Genomic DNA, 20,600 nt, shown 5'->3' on the forward strand with positions numbered 1-20,600 from the left:
TCTTGAAAAGAGAGTAATGCTAAGTCACTTGGATGGGAAGCCGTTTTGGTTGTTTTTCTCTCTGTGTAACAATGGCGAATCTTGTCTCAAAATCAGGGTATTCTAAAGGGCAATTACTGCGACATCTAAAACCTCAGTCTGACTTGACTACTAAAAGGAAAACAAAACAAATATATGCAATAACGATACGGATGTGAGCATGTGTTGCCTTTTAATGACTTAGGCCTGTATTAATGTACAAGAAAAATGGAGAATAAAGCCCCTGCTCACTGAAATATAGCAGGAGCCTTCTGTTCTCTGTTAGAACAGCTGCCCTATTTACTGCTGCTTTGGTGAAGTCACTGCCCAACTTCTTTATTCAGAAAGATCAGTGTTTACACTCTAGTCAGTCTTGAATCAAAACAGTTCTGATTTGTTAATAATTCACTAAGCAAATATTATGACTGAAAAACTGGGACACTGGCAAATAATCAGATGCAGAATGGAACTTCTGTTGCATTTAGTCTGATAATGGAAATGGAAAGCACAAATAAAAAATGTAATTTAACAATTCATCGTGTCCAGTTAAATGCCAGCTGTTTTCAGGGTTTTAGGATAGTGTTTTGTTTTTCCCCTCACGTCTTTAGAATATGGGGAATAATTAGAAGCCAATTAAGTTATTCCACATTTTCTATTAGCAAAAGAAGTTTATGTTACCATGGACTCATTTTTTTATTTAATAAATATTTGTTGTGCACCCAGGATGTGCCAGGCATCCTATGAAACACTGAGGATGTAGCAGCAGTAGAGGGGTTGGGCTCAAGGAGCCTGCATTCTAACATGGAAGTGAGGAAAGCACCAAACAAATACATAATATGTCAGGCATTGAGTGCCCTGGAAGGCAAGGAGATGGGGAGAGGGCTGGAAATGCTCTCTGACTTGGGGTGCATAGGAATAAAGCAGAGAAACATCAGCTCATCACACTATTACCCTTGAGTAGTGTCTATTTCTAAAATCTATTCATTGCACTTTTTGAAATGAAACAAAGGATCCCATTTAACAATCTCCTCCTATATTGATTTTTAACTGCAGCTGTCAGAGGTAATTCTGGAGGATAAAACTTGCATTTATTAAAAAAATAACATGAAGACTACAAAAGAGCTTCATGTATTAGGTATCAAACTTAGTGCTTTTTATTCTGGTATACATGTAGCCAACATTTTCTGGTTTAACTGGAAATCACGTTAATTATCATAAGCATGGTATATACACAGTTGATTTCAGCAGAACAAAGAACAATATTTTTATTTAAAAATATATCATTATCTCAGATATAAATCAAATTATTTAAAATTATATTTGATATGTCAACTATTCTATAAGTTACTTTAATTGAATATGCATAACGATGATAACTTTCATATAATGCTTTTAATTTAAAAAAATATTTTAGCATACCCCAACTCATCCAGCATCAAATAGATTTATAAACTAAGTTATTGTTTTCCTCAACAATAGAAATGTCTGAGATTCAGAGATGTTAATTGGTACAATGAGGCAGAGACAGTCTGGTACAATGAGGCAGAGACAGTGGATTTAGATCCAGGCATTCTGGATCTAGATTCACGTTTGTACTACCCCACTGTGTGCAGACCAAACCGATGTGAATTAGACCAGCAACCCAAAATCATTTTTTATATTTTCTGACTTCAGCAGTAAGTCCCCAGGATAATATTTTAATTACTATCTCTTTTAATTTTTAAATTGTTCGATTGGTATTATTTCCTTCATTAAACCTTCTCCAAATTAAAAACAAAGTTATAATTTTTTTCACACACCCAAGAAAGTCTTCCTTTTAATAGAAAAGGGTATGGAATGTTAAAACATCAACTGAAAGAATAGTAATTAATTATAAATGTTTGTGGGGATGCACATTTTACATGAAACCACACTGAAAGTCACATGGAAAGAGCATCCTTTACTTAGGGAAGTAGCCTGAGTAGGAGGATCAATAGTTACAGTTTAATCTGATATTTAAAGACACGAACTAAATCATTCTTAGTGGCCTACTTTTTTCCGTCTGTCTGAACTACAGATGGCAAGACATGTTGGATTTTGGAGCTTCTCTTTCTTCTTTCCACTCTCCCTCTCTTCCATCCTGCCTTCCTGCCTTCCTGCCTTCCGTCTTGCCTGCCTTTCTTCCTTCCTTCCATTTTTACTTCTCCTTCTACTCTTTTTCTTTCTCCTTCTAATAATAATTCCTAGAGGAGTACATCTTGAAAGGCTTACTAAAATCAAACACATTCCTTTAAGATTTGAAGATTGGATGGGGTGCTTGAGTGGCTCAGTAGGTTAAGTATCTGACTTCAGTTCAGGTCATGATCTCACTGTTTGTGAGTTCAAGCCCCGCATAGGGCTCGGTGCTGACAGCTCAGAGCCTGGAGCCTGCTTCGGATTCTGGGTCTCCCTCTCTCTCTCTGCCCTCCCCCATTTATGCTCTCTCTCTCTCTTTCTCTCTCTCAAACATAAATATTTTAAAAATTTGAAGATTGGATTTACTTTCTAGTTCTATGACACATTTCCATTAAGAAACCTCTTAATCTTCCCAAATGAAATAATAATTTCTCTCTTCAGTATATATTATCTTAAAATGTTCAGAGTCAATAAACAGTTGAAATGTACATCTGTGTAGAGATGTAGGTATTGAAATATCGACTTTTATTTCATCCATTTCTAAAAATAATATTAAAATATGTAAGTGAAATTTTATGTTGGACCAATTCTAGAAAAAGTATACAATGAAATGTTAGTTTTATCCTAAAATTGTTACAAATAAAATCTACCAGGTAATTAAAATGATAAAAAGAGGGAGAGCAGGAAACAGAAGGAAATTAGATGAGCTTGTTGCCAAAGTCTCTGGCAGAACCTTATGTGGGAAAGAGCACTGATTCTGAATTCACAAGCCCTAACTTCGAGCACTGGCTTTGCTGGGATTCCCCATATAACCTCACAAAGATCGCTTGAACTTTTTGGTCCTCATTTACTTCTTTCCAAAGTAGGATGTTTTTTAGTACCTAATCAAGAAATACAACAGAAGAGAACATAAAAACATTTAGCAAAGTTAATAGTGTGTTAAAAAAAGATCAACCATTAACCAATTATTCAGTATATGTTATGTTTTTCAAAAAAAATGAATTGGTATATCTCAGTAGTGAATTCCAAGCTTGTGATGGTCTTTTAGATTGAGTGGCAGAATAATATATTAGGTTTGAGCAAATATTCCTTACTTTTGGTATCTGAGAATATAGATGTAAACATTTTTAAGTTATTAGTTGCCCAGAACTTAAAAAGGTATTACTTGGGAAGCCTATAATTATTGTACAACAGTTATATCATGTGTATTTAAATCTAGAAGTATATTGACATTAAGATTGGTAATGTCTGACACTCATAGTCTGACATGGATTATCTCCTTTGTGCTTCCAGCCTATATTCAAAATAAAATAAAGACACAAATTGCTTTTTATAGGAAAATATGAGTACAAGGCCAAAACCCACCAGATGGGCCATCAGGGACGTCTTACCCTATATTCTATCTATCTTCACATTTTATGAGAACTAAAAGCCTAATCAATAATTTAACAAGCTAATGGGCATATTTTTAAACACAATGAAATCTTCCTGAAAAGCGGCACACTGGCAGGGCCACAGAAGCAAAGGTAGAAACTAACTGATAATATTGAGTGCTTATCTTGAAAAATACTGTGCTGTAGCGTGAGCACAGGACAAGCTGACTTAAAATCAGGTATATCTATCTTGCTCTGCAAAGCTATTGTTTCTTTCTGTATTTGTTATAATGATGTATATTTTCTGATGAACCTTGTATCTGACTACTCTGTAAATGATTTGCTTTTTAAAGGTACTATAAGATACAGAACTAATATATAGATACTTAGTGTCCACTTTATGTAAAAATTCGTGCTCTAAGAAGGAATTTGAAATTCTAATTGAAGACATTATATTTGATATTCTGGCTATGGATATTAGCATCCATCCATACCATTTACATGACATTCTGTTTGTCATAGAAATAGGAAAAGCAATGGAAGCTACTCTGGTATTGGAAGTGTGAAAATATTTTAACTCAATTTAGAAGAGGGTGTTGCTTCATTTTATGAATAAAATTAGGCCTTTGTGTTTTTATTTTGTTCTTCTCTGTTATTTCGGATGTTAGTGACTTCATAAGATGCAAAGTAAAATGCTATACCAGACAATAAATTATATAATTTGCAACTAAACAGGAGGATAACCACTTGCCCACATTTATAGAATACTTTTCCATTGGTCACCATGACAGTACTTTGACCATATGTAAGGATTATGCGTAGAGTTCAATTATTTTTCTCCAATTCCTTATTAACAAGATTTATATATTACTATATTTAAAGCCTCCCTTTTTCTTGGCCTAGAGTTATATCATTAAATGGATTTATTTCACAGATAATGATCTTCTCAAATTTTGGTGCCTGCATATTGCATCTAGCATTCAGAAAAACCACTTTATGTTTCTAATGAATAGTTAGACTTTGAGAGTGCCTTCCAGTGTTTTTTTTTGTTTTTTGTTTTTTGTTTTTTTTTAGTTCTGTTTTACACCAGATAAAAGGAAGAAATTAGACTTGTTTCATGTTGGCTTTAAGGGAGTTAAGCATGTTGAGAGTTGAGGGAGGGACGTATGTAGAAGTGTCGAAGGCAACAGAGAGGCAGGCTTGATGACAGAAGCCAGGGCACCCAGACCTCAGGGGCGCCCTGGACAGCCTGCTGCAGTTGGCCTCAGACATTAGCACTTGATATCTTATTCTTAAACTCACTCATTGAACATGATGCCCTTGCTTGTCTTTGTGACATGAGGGATGAAACTCTGCTTGCCTGAATCGATGTATATCTCTGAGCAGCAATATTGTGAGGTATAGTGAGTTGTATCTATAAACATCTGCAGCATAACAAACGTATAGCACAGTCATACCTTTTCTAGATGATGCCTCAGGGAGTGCTGAGCAAGAGCATTCTTACTATATAAGTAAGGAAATAACAATCAAAATAAATAAATAAAAGGACAGGATAAGCAGAGGAACAGATACGGTCATGTAAAAAATAGTAGCAATATATTGCAAGTCTGTGAAAAATTAATTATTTGCTATTTCATACTGCATATTCTTTGACTTCTCTTATTTATGCTTCAAACCACATCTATTCTTAATTTATCTTATTCTCACTACACCCTCTGAATAGGTTTTGTTTTTTGAACAAGACACTTGTCCAGAAATACTAAATCTAAAATGTTCTGTCTGCACAATAGGTGGTTTAGCAAGTCAGATATGCAGTTAAGCTGTGCTTGCAGAATTTTTCTTAAAGTGCAGTCAATTGACCATATACCAGCATTAATTTGTTTCTAACCTGTAAGGCAGGTAAACATAATGCCCCATACAACAGTGATTGCAACCATCCTGGCCAGGATGCCCCTTCTATTCCCAGCAAAGGAACCTTTAAACGAAGAAACATTGGGGCACCTAGGTGGCTCAGTGGGTTAAGCATCCAACTTTGTCTCAGGTCATGATCTCACAGTTCATTAGTTCAAGCCCCGCATTGGGCTCTGTGCTGACAGCTCGGAGCCTGGAACCTGCTTCAGATTCTGTGTCTCTCTCTCTCTCAAAAATAAAATAAATCCAAAAAAAATTTTTTTAATGCAGAAGCATGCCTCAGCTTAGAACCACACATCTCCAGATGTCGCTTCCCACTAAAGGCAGATTTTGCATTTGCTCCGCATTAAGTTTGATACTTCCATTTGGAAAACAAGGCTTGTTCTCCTAAGGAAATTCTAAATAAATGACTTAGAATTACACTGTGACAAAAATCTTTTAAAGGCATTGAGTTACTACCCTAATGAAATGATAATATACATTTGTCCATAATATAAAAATAATCTTTACAGTACTCTCCAAGTAGTATTTTTATTTAAAATTTTGTCAGATTTTAGACACTTACAGGTGCTTTAAAGTTCCATCTTAAAATAATAATGCCAGAGGGCAGGTGGTATATTTCTAGGACATTATTATATTTTTTTAGGCATTCAGCCAGCAGCCTGGTTTTTCATAACAATTTCAGTCCTGAGAAACTATAATTATCCTGAAGCACACTACTTACACTGTTTTATTTCTTAATTACAGTAGTGACATGAGATAAATGCATACTTATTGGGATCAAATGTATATTATTTTGTGGTGATTATAAAGAAGTTCTACATGACAACCATTGCAATTATATGGTCATCAACGACTGATACTACGTTATATTCTAGAAACTCTGTAATTAAGTTCTGCCAAGAGGACACTTCCTATTTGGGAGGGGAAACTTTAAGAGAGAGAAGTTGGCCAGTGCAAAAATCACTCACAGACATAGATACCCCAAGCCTGTTCTAATGATTCCACATGAATCTCAAGCAAGAATGTTGTACCAACTAACATTTGGGGGATTTAATATAAATTTGTATCTAAATTAGCTATGTGAAGAATCTTCTTTAAAATAGCCTTTCTCTTTTCTGACCTTTAGAGTAAAAACCTTTGAATACACTCCACAGGAAAAAAATGGGCTGGAAATATGATAGGAGTGATACTGCCTTCAAAGATAAATCTGCAGGCAGTCAGTAATATTCTTTCAAATACTATAATTCATCGTTTTGAAAGTTTTCTTATAAGATTCCAAAAATAATTTATCTTCTGGCATTCCAATTTAAAAGAAAAAAAAACCTTTAAGTTAGCAAGATACTGCTTACATATATTTTCCACTTTTTGTACAGACAGACGTTTTTGTCTTTTGTTTTTTAAAAAAGCAGAAGGAAATAAAAATGATGGATTTGAAACTATATATTAAAATATTTGAGTGAAGCTGTCAGGTATATCATGTATCAGATTTGGGAATCAAATGGCCTGGGTTTTAAATTCTGTTCTGCCATTGACTAGATGTGGGACTTAGACAAGTTACTTAACTCTATACCCCAGTCTCTTCATCTGTGAAAAGAGACAATAACTGTACCTACCCCATAAGAATTATCTGTTAAAGGATTTAATCTTTTCAGATATGTAAAAGGCTTAGATATGTGCCTTGCACGTAGTAAGCACCATATACTTTTTAGGTATTATTTTATATAACTTAGGGATATGAAGGAAATGAACCAAGCTCTCCCACTCTCCTCCCCCCCTTCAACCATGGTGAGGAGTATCTCTAATAATTTTAATAAGATTTTTCTCACAGAATTAATTTCAGTATTCTAATATAACACATAGAAAGGGAATGTTGTGTTGTTTTTTTTGTTTTTTTGTTTTTCCAAAGTAAAGGGGCATTCAGTGAACCTGATACCTTTAACTTGTAACTTACTCTGGCAGTACTTGGCCAGAGTATTGTTTGCTTGTTTGTTTTTTTTAATTCTGGAACAAGTTAATGTCCTATTATTTTTAACACAAAAGGTATCCTCTTCAGACATTTATAGCTATCCAATGACAAATTAAGTCTTAGGCACGATGATTCTGCTGTATATAAACTCTATTGCATGGCTAACATTCTAACCAGGTTGCAAAGATATGATATTAGAATGGTTACTGCAAATCCACTTTTATTTTCAAAATAGTTTAAACAACCCAAGTAAGCACACCAAGAAACGTTAACCCTTAAAAAAAGAATTAGTTAGCATCCATACAAAAATTAGCCATGCAACACTTGACTTTCTACATACTGCCTGTGGATATTATTTTTCTGATTCACTTAACATGTTATATTTGCTTTAATGTTACTATTTCTAACATTAAATTACTGTTGCTCTTCTAATTAAGTAAATAAAGTACTTAATTATTGTATGTTAATTTCTCTGAAATATTAAAGATCTAAAAAATAAGTAATAAAAATGAATTCTTAAAATGCTTATATGCAAATATTAGATTGAGGAGCAAGTACAAATATTATTTATGGTAGGAAATTATTAATACCCTTTTCATGACTTACATTAGTAATCTCCACAACTTAGATCAAGAATATACAAATTCTCCTGCATTTATTTCTTTTTAATTTTTTTTTAATATTTATTTATTTTTTAAGAGAGAGGGAGAGACAGAGTGCAAGTGGGGGGAGGGACAGAGAGAGGGAGACACAGAATCTGAAGCACGCTTCAGGCTCTGAGCTGTCAGCATAGAGCCCAATACAGGCTCAAACCCACAAACCACAAGACCATGACCTAAGCCAAAGTCGATGGCTTAACTGACTGAGCCACCCAGGTGCCCCTCTCCTTCGTTTAATATTTTTAAATTCCAGGGGTGCCTGGGTGGCTCAGTCAATTGGGTGTCCGACTTCAGCTCAGGTAATGATCTCCTAGTTCGTGAGTTTGAGCCCCACTGTGCTCTGTGCTGAAGGCTCTGAGCATGGAACCTGCTTTTGATTCTGTGTCTCCCTCTCTCTCTGCCCTCCCCCACTCGTGTTCTGTCTCTCTCTCTCAAATATAAGTAAACAGTAAAAAAAATAAATATTTTTGGGGCGCCTGGGTGGCTCAGTTGAATGAGCATCCGACGTCAGCTCAGGTCATGATCTTGTAGTCTGTGAGTTCGAGCCCCGCTCGAACAGCAGCCTGGAGGCTGCTTCGGATTCTGTGTCTCCCTCTTTCTCTGCCCTTCCCCCGCTCATGCTCTGTTTCTCTCCCTCTGTCAAAAATAAGTAAACATTTAAAAAAATTAAAAAATTAAATATTTTTAAATTCCAACTGCAATCCCTGATGGATTGTACATCATATCTGTAATCATATTCAAAATTTTTGTTGCTGTGTCCAAGAGCAATCAATCTAGATTTTACTTTGTCCTCATCTTTGATCTACAAAAATACAATACCAAAATGCTATGGTGTTTTCAGAGTTAATATAGAGATAAGAAATATTACAAAAAGATAAGTACAGAAGAGTTTTTTGGCTAAAAGCAATCAGTTTCCATGCAAACACTAAGTTTCCTTTTTAATTAATTAATTTATTTATTTATTTGAGAGAGAGAGAGAGAACATGAGTGGGGTAGAGGTGCTGAGGAGGACAGAAAGAGAGAATCTTAAGCAGGCTCCACACTCAGCATAGAGCCTGATGTGGGGCTCCATCCCACGACCTGGGGATTATAACCTGAGCCAAATTCAAGAGTGGGATGCTCAACCAACAGAGCCACCCAGATGCCCCAAAAATTACTTTATTGCAGTAGAAAGTCTTCATTAGAGTTTTGAGTCTACTTCCATTTCTATCTACATACATATCTAAACCAGTAAAGATCAGGAACAATTGTTTGATTTTAGAACTAGTCTAATTCTGGGTCTTTAGTGGCCTAGAAGTTACTATTATTGGGTTTAATGATGTTGATTCTATAATACGGAAAAAATGACATGGAAATTAATGGTATACTTTTAATGAACAGCGTGGGGGGAAAAACCCCAATTTCAATTTCTATTTTAAAAATGAATTTAAGAGTGATTTTAAAACAGAAATCAGGGGCGCCTGGGTGGCTCAGTCGGTTAAGCATCTGGCTTCGGCTCAGGTCATGATCTCACAGTCCGGGAGTTCGAGCCCTGCATCAGGCTCTGTGCTGACAGCTCAGAGCCCGGAGCCTGTTTCAGATTCTGTGTCTCCTCTCTATGCCCCTCCCCAACTCATGTTCTGTCTCCCTCTGTCTCAAAAATAAATAAACATTAAAAAAATTTTTTTAATAAAAATGAAATAGAAATCAAATATGTGGCTTTCTACTTGTACTAGTCTGTGCAAGCTGCCATAACAAGATGCCACAGACTGGATGGTTTAAATAATAGACATTTATTTTCTCACAGCTTTGGAGGTTAGAAGTCTATGATTGAGGTAGCAGCAAATTTAGTTTCTGGTAAGAACTCTCTTCCTGGTTTATAGACACAGCCTTCCGGATGTAAACAGAGGGAGTTAGGGAGATGGGGAGAAGGAAGAGGATGGAGGGAAAGACAGAGGGAGGAAAAGAGAGAGAAAGGGGGAGAGAAGGAAGTGGAGTGAGGGGGGAAAGGAGGAGAGAGGGCGGGAGGACAGAGGTAGAGAGAGAGTGCAGTTATTTCTTCCTCTTATAAGGGCACAAGACCTATCAGACTAGGGCCCTGCCCTTATGGCCTTGTTTAACTGTGATTACCTTCCTAAAGGCCTAATCTTTGAACCGTCCCTTGGAGATTATGGTTTCAACATATAAATTTGGGAGGAACACAATTCAGTTCATAACACCACCTAAAATGATCATTGTATTTCTCATGAAATTCCAAGGTTAGGTGAGGTACCTCTTGAAGATTCTATGCCATTTTTGAACGTAAGTATGTTTATTTTACCGTCATTTGTGTTTGTCTTTCAGATCAGCATTTTCATGACCCATTTGTCGAATTATGGGAATGACCGCCTGGGGTTATATACCTTTGTGAACTTGGCCAACTTCGTGCAGAGCTGGACCACCCTGAAACTGCAAACTCTGCCCCCAGTGCAACTCGCACACAAGTACTTTGAGCTCTTCCCTGAGCAAAAAGACCCTCTCTGGCAGGTAAGGTGAAACATTCTCTCCTGCGGTGAAAGGAAAGAAACCAGGGCCTAATTTGACTTGGAACTCTGTTGGACATATGAAAACTGACATTTAACACAAACTTCTTTTTTATTCATTAGTTTTGTTCTCTTCAGTAACTTTTTTTGTTTTATGCATTAAGTGTATTTTTTGTTTCTCTGTTGTTTGGCTTGCTGGTTTGGTTGGTTCGGAACTTTTGCTTTGAGGATGTTGTTTTATTGTTGGTGTCTCCTCGCTGCTACTCATTTTCACTCTCATTTAGTGTGAGCACTAACTGGCAATAAAATGGTTAGGCACTGAGTATCTAGGGAGACAGAAGCCAGGAGCCATCATAATCTAAAACCCTATAACTAACCCCCCGATATGTATGTGTAAACACACATAGTAAAAATGAAAAAGAAAAAACACTTTTTACCTCATGCTTCTACAAATGCTGTCTTTAATAGGTTTTCACATTTCTCTTAAATCTAATTAATCTTTCACTAGGATCAGACCTATTGGTAAAAAAAAAAATCATCAGTTTTAGGATCGCTTTTACAAATAATTCAGCTTCACATGGGAGTCACTCACCCTCATTGTATGAAAGTGTAAAGTATCTGCTTCTTAGCAGTTATCTGGGAAAATGCTACCTCCCATTTTCTTGGTTCTTTATGCATTACATTATATTGACCCGCACAATCAATAAGCTGGCTGCAGAGAGCAGATCACATAGACCCCTGCTAAGCAGTTGGTAGAGAAATAGCATCATCGTTAATGAGAAATCACTGTGAACCAGACTTGTTACCGTCCCCTTTTTCTCCCCAAGATTCTATGTTTCTTCTTATTCCATAATTCATGTTACATGCCTCTCTGTGTCTATTCAGTCAGGAAGTCGTCCAACACATGTTTATCGGGTATCTACTGTGTATAAGGCAAGGCTAGTTGCTCTAGCAAATGCAAAGAATGAAACACAGTATGTTCTCCCAAAGTCAGCAGGGTTTCCTTGCTATTCTTATTCACTAGCATATATTTGAAAACGTGCTTTACAACTGACTGCTAGAGTAATTCATACTTTAGTCTGATGATTTATTCAGGAACTCTTCACCATTTGTATTTTTGTTGAACTACACATTCTAATTCTTTTGCCCCTCTGATAAGTTGCTTGACCATCTTTATGTTTGGTGTATAAGTTAGATAGACAGATAAATAGATAAAGACATAATTATCGTAGTGTATAGCATCATACCAAGTAGCTGCTGAATATCATAAAGGCCAAGCATTGCATCCCATAAATGGCATTCTTCAAAAGTGCTCACGTACTTATAAAATTGGTAAATCATTGATAGTAAATCAATTCTTTTCTCACACATGTTTATTTATGAGATATCTATAATTCATGGTACAGTAACAATACAAAGTAGCCAACTTAACAAAAGTTTTAAACAGCTAACATACAATAAATGAGTCTGTGGGGAATATGCTTAGGAATTCCTTGAGCTTGCACCTATGGGTTAACAAGGCATAAAGAATTAGAAAGCCATAGGATGTACACACCCAAGTTTGGGTAAACAAGATTAGGTAAATAAGGTTAGGTAAAGGGAGCAAAGGCCCCCAGTATAGGACAAAAGTATAGGAATAGGAAATCTCAGAATGAAAACATCCAAGATGAAGTAAACAAGATTAGATATTCAGGGTGGAAATGCCCCTGAGGTTAGTACAATAGCAGAAAGCTGCTCTCACAAGAAGGAAGGACCAAAATAGGTAAACAGGTAAACAGGGCTATAGACCACAGCAGGGTGAAGTTGCCCAGAGTGGAGCTAATTAGCAAAATAAAGGTGCCTTGTTGACCCTAAGGTAGTATGCTCTGTCTTTCTTGTCCCCTAGACCAGTTCATATAAACAAAGGTGACACCTCATGCTTGCTATAAACAACCTCCCACCCAGCACATGAATTTTATTTTGTATTGACCCAAACCCCTAACACCACCTATCTTCAAAACCCCCTCTTCCCCACACCCATGAATTAATGTTCACAGTTTCATTGTCTCTTTGTGCACATCCATCACACTTGTAAGCCTTCTGATCCTAATAAAAATGGAGCAAGGACCCTTACTCAGGGCTCTTGCCTTCTCCCGGACATTAGCTTCTCTTGCATTCTCAATCCTGCATCCCACTCTCTTGCTGGACAAGAGAGAACTCCAGACCCAGAGTCTATGACATGAGTCAACAGCCCCAGGAGCCAAACTTTCTTTTTTTTAGAGGAAGGAAAGTTTTCTTTAGATGAAGGATTTGTATCTCTTAATATTGTGTAAGTTTTTTTAATCAAGAATTGTATTTATTGATATCATTTCAATATCAGTGATGCTGTTCATTTTGTTGAGGAGTAAATATAATCAAAGATACATCAGCTCCAATATGATTTGGTCTACTCGATGATTCTAAATATTGATGAAATATCTGTTAAATATGAAATACTACCTCAGTTGATTGGTGGTATAAATGAAAATTAGACACAGAAAATAGAACCATTTCTTAGAGACCTATGTCATTTTGAAGACATGAGACCCTAAGTATACACAAAACATTTGAATGGGCTGACAATTTTAAATAACATCATAGAGGTAAATTCCTAGATAGTTCTTAACAAATGATAGAATTAATCAGAAAAGGCTTCAGAGAGTTCACAAATTTTTTGTAATTACTGTTGTAATTTACATGTTTAGCAATTTTAATATGTTATCAAAATAGCTTATCATAAAAATACTTACTTTTAAAATTTTTTTTAAAGTTTATTTTGAGAGAAACAGAGAGGCAGAGAGAGAGGAGAGAGAGAATCCCAAGAAGGCTCCACACCATCAGCACAGAGCCCTGATGCAGGGCTCGATCCCATGAACTGTGAGATCATGACCTGAGCCAAAATAAAGAGTTGTCAAGAATCAGATGCTCAGCACATGCCAACTGAGCCACCCAGGCACCCATCATAAAAGTATTTAAATAACATTGAAGAGTACATATTTACTAAAAGACTTCCATTTTATCAAGCAAATTATATTATATGTGGTTTCTTTTGACTGAAAAATAAAGTTGCATGCATTTCTCATTAACTAAAGTGCCATATTTTCTCAAATATGTTTAAGAAGGAAAACAAGGAGTAGAAAGCAGATGAGCAGTTAAGTTCAAAAGGGAATTGTTCATGTATGTGAGATTTTGAGAACAGCTGACTTATTAAAGAAATCTGATCAGTTTGCCTGTCATAAACCATGTCTATGAGACTACAAATGGTTAAGTAGAGATAAAGTGCATAATACTTTCTGAGTCCCTTTCCCTAGTGGTTATCTCTTCTCTCCATATTCATATTTATGATGACAAACAGAGCAGCTGTGAGCATTATCATCATGTTCTTTATACAATATGAATTTAGTTTTACAAAATACATATAAACATAACCAGCACTAATTAAGTGTTTTGTGGCCCACTCTTCACAACCCTACAGAGTTAAGATAGATTAGTATAATGTGTCTGTCATTGTTATACATTCTCAAAATTCAGATACCCTTTTGTGTTTCTAAGCATGTCTTATTTAGTGTATTTCATTTTTAAAAAGTAAATCAACTGTTATTTTTTCCCAAGATTTTTAGTTCACACTTTTTTGTTACTACAAATAAAAATAAAACATGAATAATGATAATCTTCACATCTATTTAATTTCTTTTGGTTCTTATGTAAATTTTCATTAGCACCAACTACCATATATGTGCAACGTTTTGTCACCTAATTAAAAAGTGCAATATGAATATCTATCAATGGACAGCATAGTAAGTACAACACAGAATGTGTCTGTGCTTCCTTCACTGGAAACTGATTCTTTCAAAGCTGTTAAATGTGAGAATATATGCTGAGGACACATATAGAACTCTGTCCCTAGAGTTTATCTTCCTCACGTTAGTCTCTAGTGTGTAAGATTCTTAAAAGGATTCTCACGGGTTCCTATTTATTCCTGTCCCTTTTTGTTTTGGTAGAATAATCACTCTGAAGCAAGGAAGAATAGGATTTCCTTTTTTTTTCCCTTTTAACTCTCATTATAAAAACCAAACCACAACATGGAGGCATTTAGAAGGTCAGATTCTTGCACATTCACTAATCGATGCTTTTAAGCTCTCAAGCTGTCAGGATAGCTCAGCCTCAATCTTCACGCAGTCACTCCAGACTCTCACTATCAACAAACATGCCAAGCGTGATGTGGATTCCTGCTTGCCCGTGTGGCCAAGGGAATGCTCAAAGAGCTTTCTCTCTCTCCATGCCAGTAGCTCCAGGATTAAAAAAGTAGAAAGTAAATCACAAGGTGCTAACCTTAAGAGTTAGCACCTTTGTTGATTCTAGCTGTGAAATCCTCCAACTCCAGCTTAGAAATGATGAGATTTGAACAACTGTGACATAAACAAATCACAAGGTCTAGCGACATACACACTGTAGATTCTATTATTATGTGTCTGTTGAAGGAATAAATGAATTCTGACACAAAGAATTATAGATTGTAAGCGCAGAATAAGAAGTTAGGGATGTCCAGCCCAACCTATTCATTTTAGAGAAGAAATGGGTGACACCTAGTGAGATGAAATATCTTGTTCAGAGTCACTTGGATTATTAGGGACAAGTCAGGAGTAAAGCTCAGGTTTTCTTATTCCTACTGCAGTGTAGTTCCAATCACAGCAAAATGGTAGTTTTACATTTAAAAAAATAAGTCTACTTCTGTCATGGACTCCCTCTGTAGGATGGAATTTCAGGTATGCCTTGTTACTTTAGAAGAATCTGGTGGTGTATTCGGTGTGAATTTATTTGACCTATACTTTTTTAAAAACTTTTTTTAATGTTTATTCATTTTTGAGAGAGAGAGACAGAGCATGAGCTGGGGAGAGGCAGAGAGAGAGAGGGAGACACAGAATCTGAAGCAGACTCCAGGTTCTGAGCTGTCAGCACAGAGTCCGACACGGGTCTTGAATTCACGAACCGTGAGACCATGACCTGAGCTGAAGTCAGACACTTAACCAACTGAGCCACCCAGGTGCCTTTTGACCTGTACCTTTGAAGTACCTACATAATAGAAAGGTCTTTGCTTTCACAGAACTTACAAACCATAATAGCTCCTGGTTATGTGAACAAAATGACATTAAAATTTGTTTTCATATTAATTCCTCTCTTTTCCACTTTATACCTTGTTTATGACTCTATTACTGCACTTACCATATGGTATTGCAGACACTTACATCTGTCATACGCCAGCTCATGGAAACCTGAAGGAGTTGAGACTGTTTATTCATGTTTGTAACCTAGAACCCAGCATGGTACCATAACCACTGTCATTAAAATCTCATGAATGAATAAGCAAAGGGAGAGGTGTGTGCATGTGCACAAAGAACAATAAAATAAACATTTGTTTCTTAGAGAACAGTAGGAATCCAATAAGAAATAACCTTGGGAAGCACATACAAGTCAGTTGGGAAGCCTTTGAAGGCTATCAGAGTAATCTGAGTCTCATAGGCAACAAGGAGCAATTCTCTGCAGGTTCTGAAGATGAAAGTAAAGTAATTAAAAAAAATTGGACAATAAAGATTATACCAGAAGTTTTTTTCCAGGACAGGTAAGAACAGGGAGGAACTGAAGTTGAGACAATAATGTAGCCATGAAAAAGGGAAACTTCTTGGTGGTGAAAAGAGTGAGACCTCTCATGAAATGGTAGAAATTGTTTGTGGGTGAGACACTGAGGTTAAAGGAAAACTGATCTGCAACATCTGGGGAAATAAGAACTCTATAATTTCATGTTTTTTATTTGTAATTATTCATCTTTTAGCCTTTCCCGTGAAATAGCAGAATAATTTTTCATCACTTCATAGATGGCATGCATAATAGAGGCACAGACATCATCATCTTATTTTTCTGTATTTTTTCCTAATCACACTTTGAATTTATGTATTTGTTACACTTATTTTCCTAACTCAGACTAGTATTTAAACCTCTCAGGAGTGTTTGCCAAATATGTTGGAAATTCCTCATGAGTTTAATTTTTAACTTACAATGAAGCACTTCCCTATTTGGTTATACAAGGCTGTCAGACATTCTGACATCCAGAAATGGTAACATAAGTCATGGACTTTCCTTTTCCTGTCAATTAGTTGCAAACATGATCTTGTCAAGTGTCAAATTCCCCACACAAATAACTTACTGAGGTTTGGTAATAAAAAAACTACTTGAAGATAGTGCCATAAAATAAATAAAATAAAAAGTTATGACACTTTCATCCTTTCTGAATCAAAATCATCATAAAACAGATTTTCAGCACATAATCCAAGTATAACAACAACGAAGCCCTGAATTTTTGTGTGTGTGCCCTAAAGATATGCCTGATAACTTAAGAGGCATACTGTGAGTAAATATGCTATATTATACCAACCTATTAATAGGAGTTTAAAAATAGTTTTTTATTGAGTTGGCTATCTAGATTCTCTAACAAGATATTCATAAAACCATAAACAATAATATAAGATACTGTATGTAGGAATGTGCATCTGTTTAAATATACTCAGAGCTTCAGAGTAAACCTATCATCTCCTGGGGTCAATTTTACTATGAAAATATTTCGTGGTAAATGCCAACAGTATCAATTTATTTAAATAAACATGGATATAATATGGTGATGAGTGCATAGATGTTTAGGGTAAATCAGAGGTTCTTTATGCTTAAAACAGCTCTGATGGCGCTGTTACCCCAGACCCACACAGAACCAAAAGCCCTTTCCACCCACTCCCACTCTCAGAAGTGGGCATTTATTCTCCTCTATATTCAGACTACTTTGGGAGGAAAGCTGGAGTAAGAGTCAGACCATTAAGTGCTAGGGGAGTTCTGTGGAGAGAGCATTCATTATAAATCAGTGCACTCAGAAAAGAAAGGCTTTTCCAAGGAATTGATGGACTAGCTGCATTTTACATAGTGTGCAGGTAGAATCAAGCTTTGTGAAGATGGTGTGTGTCTTAGAGTTTCTCCATAAGGATTTGCTGATTGAAGCACTGAGAATAAACATCCATAGCCTATTAAAATTACTCATCAGTGTATGTGGGTTGCATTAGGCTTAAATGACATCAAGAGACAAAAAAATTGGAAGTCACCAGCCTGTATAAAACAGATTGGAAAAGGATTTTGTTTAAAGACATGTACATGGAGAAACTCAATAAACAGAAGAACTTTTAAAACACAACCAAGTAGGGAGGAAGAAGAAGAATTTAAAAAAACCCACAAATACACCTTGCATAGCATTCTCCTTTAAACAGTGAGGTCAGAACAGCAGAAGGCAAGCAGAAAGGAAATGAAGAGAAAGCCAATGATCTCTGAAACGTTTGTAATTAACAAAATAATCTTGCCATGAGCACTGGGCGTTTTTAAGGCTTTAGCTATTAAAGTCTAGATATGTCCCAGTTATCTGGAATAGGCACATGACTTGAGAGTGGATAATCAATCTCACTGATAATTCCACAGTGTCCTTGTCAGTGAAGGATGTGGAGAAGCAATGAGCAAAGCAGATTTTTAGTAAAGGCAACGTTATCCCAACTACATCTAATGAGAACAGAAGTTGTTTTCATGTATTCTATAAAACTATGAACTTCAGGATAAGGTAAGCAGTGTGATTTTTTAAAAATACATGTTTTTAGCTTGATTATGAATTTGAAATTCTTACTCAATTGGAGAGGAAAAAGCTGGGTGCTAATACCGTTCTCAGTAACACAATTTCATCAGAATTTACTCCCCTTTCTAAGTCTGGCCCATCACCTCAGGGAATCTTCTCTCTACCTCTCTTATATCTTCTTAAAAGTAAATCTGCCTCACCTCATCATGTATTCCATGTGCAAAACCACCTGCATCCTCTCTACCTGTGTGAGAGCTGAGTTACATGCATTTTTACTAGACTGGCACTGTAACCATGAGCTGCCTAAAGCAATTTTAACTGAATATATTTTTTTTAAGTTTCAATATATCTATAGTTCTAGATACTTAAAAGAGTAAATTACTGTTTATGGCAGTTTCAGATATGCAGAGAACAATCAGGTTAGAGAAGGAAAAGGGATATAATTGCTTTGCAATTTTCTGACTTTTGAAATTAAAATAATAGCAATGGAACAAAATATGAAAGTACAAGGAAAGGCTTTGCTTTTTCTTGGGAAGACCCTTTCACCTTCATAATCACTCCTACAAACTCTCTCTGTCTCCCTCTTTCTTTCTGTCTCTCTCTTACACACGCACACACACGCACACGCACATGCACACACACACACAATTTAACTTCAGAGACAACACCAGCTTTGGATTCCAGATTTGAAACTAACTTGCTGTGTGACCTTCAGCAAGACCTAAATAAAACACCTTGCATCTCAGGCTCCTCAGGTGTAAAGAAGGGATAATGATATCTGTCTTGCCAGGTTGCTTTGAGGATTAGAAATAATCTATGTCAAGCAAGTGCCTGGAATATAGAAGGTGATCAATAAAGGTTAGACATTATGTTAGCTGTTATTCAAATATTCAGGCAATAGAAGAAAAATCAGAGTAGGAAAAATCTAAACAAACATTTTCAGAATATAAAATAGGAAATGCAAACATCCTGTTTACAGACTTGTGATTAACAGACACAAGGGGAAACATGCAGGAAAAGAGGTGAAAGAAGAAATAATGGACATCTGGAAAGTCTGAAAATAGCATAACATGCAAGGGATGCAGTTATAAAGACAGGCAATCTGCCTAGATTGAGGTGTACAAATGCCACCAACTGTAAAATACGTATAGGAAAAACAGGAGTAGTGTCAATTGAATTGTTAGTCATAAAAGCACTTGGAGCAGAAAGCACTGTAACAGCATCCAGGAATTTTATTTGATAGTTTATTTTTGTTGGTATAATTTCTTGGGAAAGTACAACTAGAAATAATTAGTGTCTTTGTCTACTAAAACAAGCATGTTTATTCATGTTCTGTGTGACAAAGAAAACTCTTTTCAAGTGTTATATTGAATTTGCCCACTTCACAGGTTTTGCGTGCAAAAATTTGAATGGCAGAGACAAGGTGTACTGCAATAAAGAAAATAAGTGGCCTAGTTGAACATAGGGAACCAGAAGATCCCACAAAGGCACTTCCAGCAGTGGCGCTGAATGATTGATCAGTTTGCTTGTCTACTTTTGCTAAGAATATGGAAACCATTTGAGCAGATGAATTAAACACCCAATCTGAGATTTGTTCTTCGTTGAGATGTGTGTAGGGAAACTTGATAAGTGTAGGTCATGAGAACTGCTTTCCTATTGTTTAATGTATAAAATAGAGTTGAGAAGTAAATTCTTTACAAACAAAGCAGTTAATATGAGGAAAACGTTCAAGGTATAAAGCTTTGGCTTAAGGAAATAGCAAACACTAGCTTCTGGAGCACTATGAAAGACATCATTGGAGATTGCAGATGCTTTTTGGTCATAGTTTTGGAAGTAAAATGTCTACACGGTTCATATTACATTAGTTTTCAAACGTAGCAAAATCTGTCTATGCCTATTACTATAGATTTACTGTGCCTGTCTTAAGTCGGTTACTCATTCAGTCCATTTTTATCAAACACTTTTTATGTATTAGATTGTAGCAGTCAAGAAGACAAACATGGGTTTTTGCTTCAGAGAACTCACATTCTAGTTGAGATAGAATTACAAATATAAATGCATTATATACATGTAATTTAAAATTACTATAAACGAATACTTGAATAGAATAATTTCAGGTACAGTGAAAGAAATGTGACCAGAAGCTACCATAGAGAGACAGGATTGGGAGGAGGTGCTTTGGCTATGGTCATCAGGGAAGGCCTCTTACATGGGGTCATATTTTAGTTATGACCTGAGTGATGGCAAGTGCTAAAACAATAAATTGGATGAGTTGTAGGAGCCAGACAGAAAGCATATTCAAAAATAAATTGTGTTGGGATTATATAGGGGTCTTTGGGT

At 36.0% G+C, this 20,600-nt stretch overlaps 1 protein-coding gene across 8 annotated transcripts in view; it reads left to right on the top strand.

Annotated features, from left to right (window-relative positions):
• Nucleotides 1–20,600, top strand: part of NDST4 (N-deacetylase and N-sulfotransferase 4) — a 379,088-nt gene that overhangs the window by 329,001 nt on the left and 29,487 nt on the right. For all 8 annotated transcript variants that reach the window (XM_045055930.1, XM_045055929.1, XM_045055935.1 and 5 more), the window contains one exon: nucleotides 10,407–10,589. In XM_045055930.1, coding sequence (XP_044911865.1) covers nucleotides 10,407–10,589 — 183 coding nt within the window. The remainder of the gene's footprint in view (nucleotides 1–10,406; nucleotides 10,590–20,600) is intronic.

Source organism: Felis catus, chromosome B1 (assembly GCF_018350175.1).
Source record: "Felis catus isolate Fca126 chromosome B1, F.catus_Fca126_mat1.0, whole genome shotgun sequence".
Taxonomy (NCBI): domain Eukaryota; kingdom Metazoa; phylum Chordata; class Mammalia; order Carnivora; family Felidae; genus Felis; species Felis catus.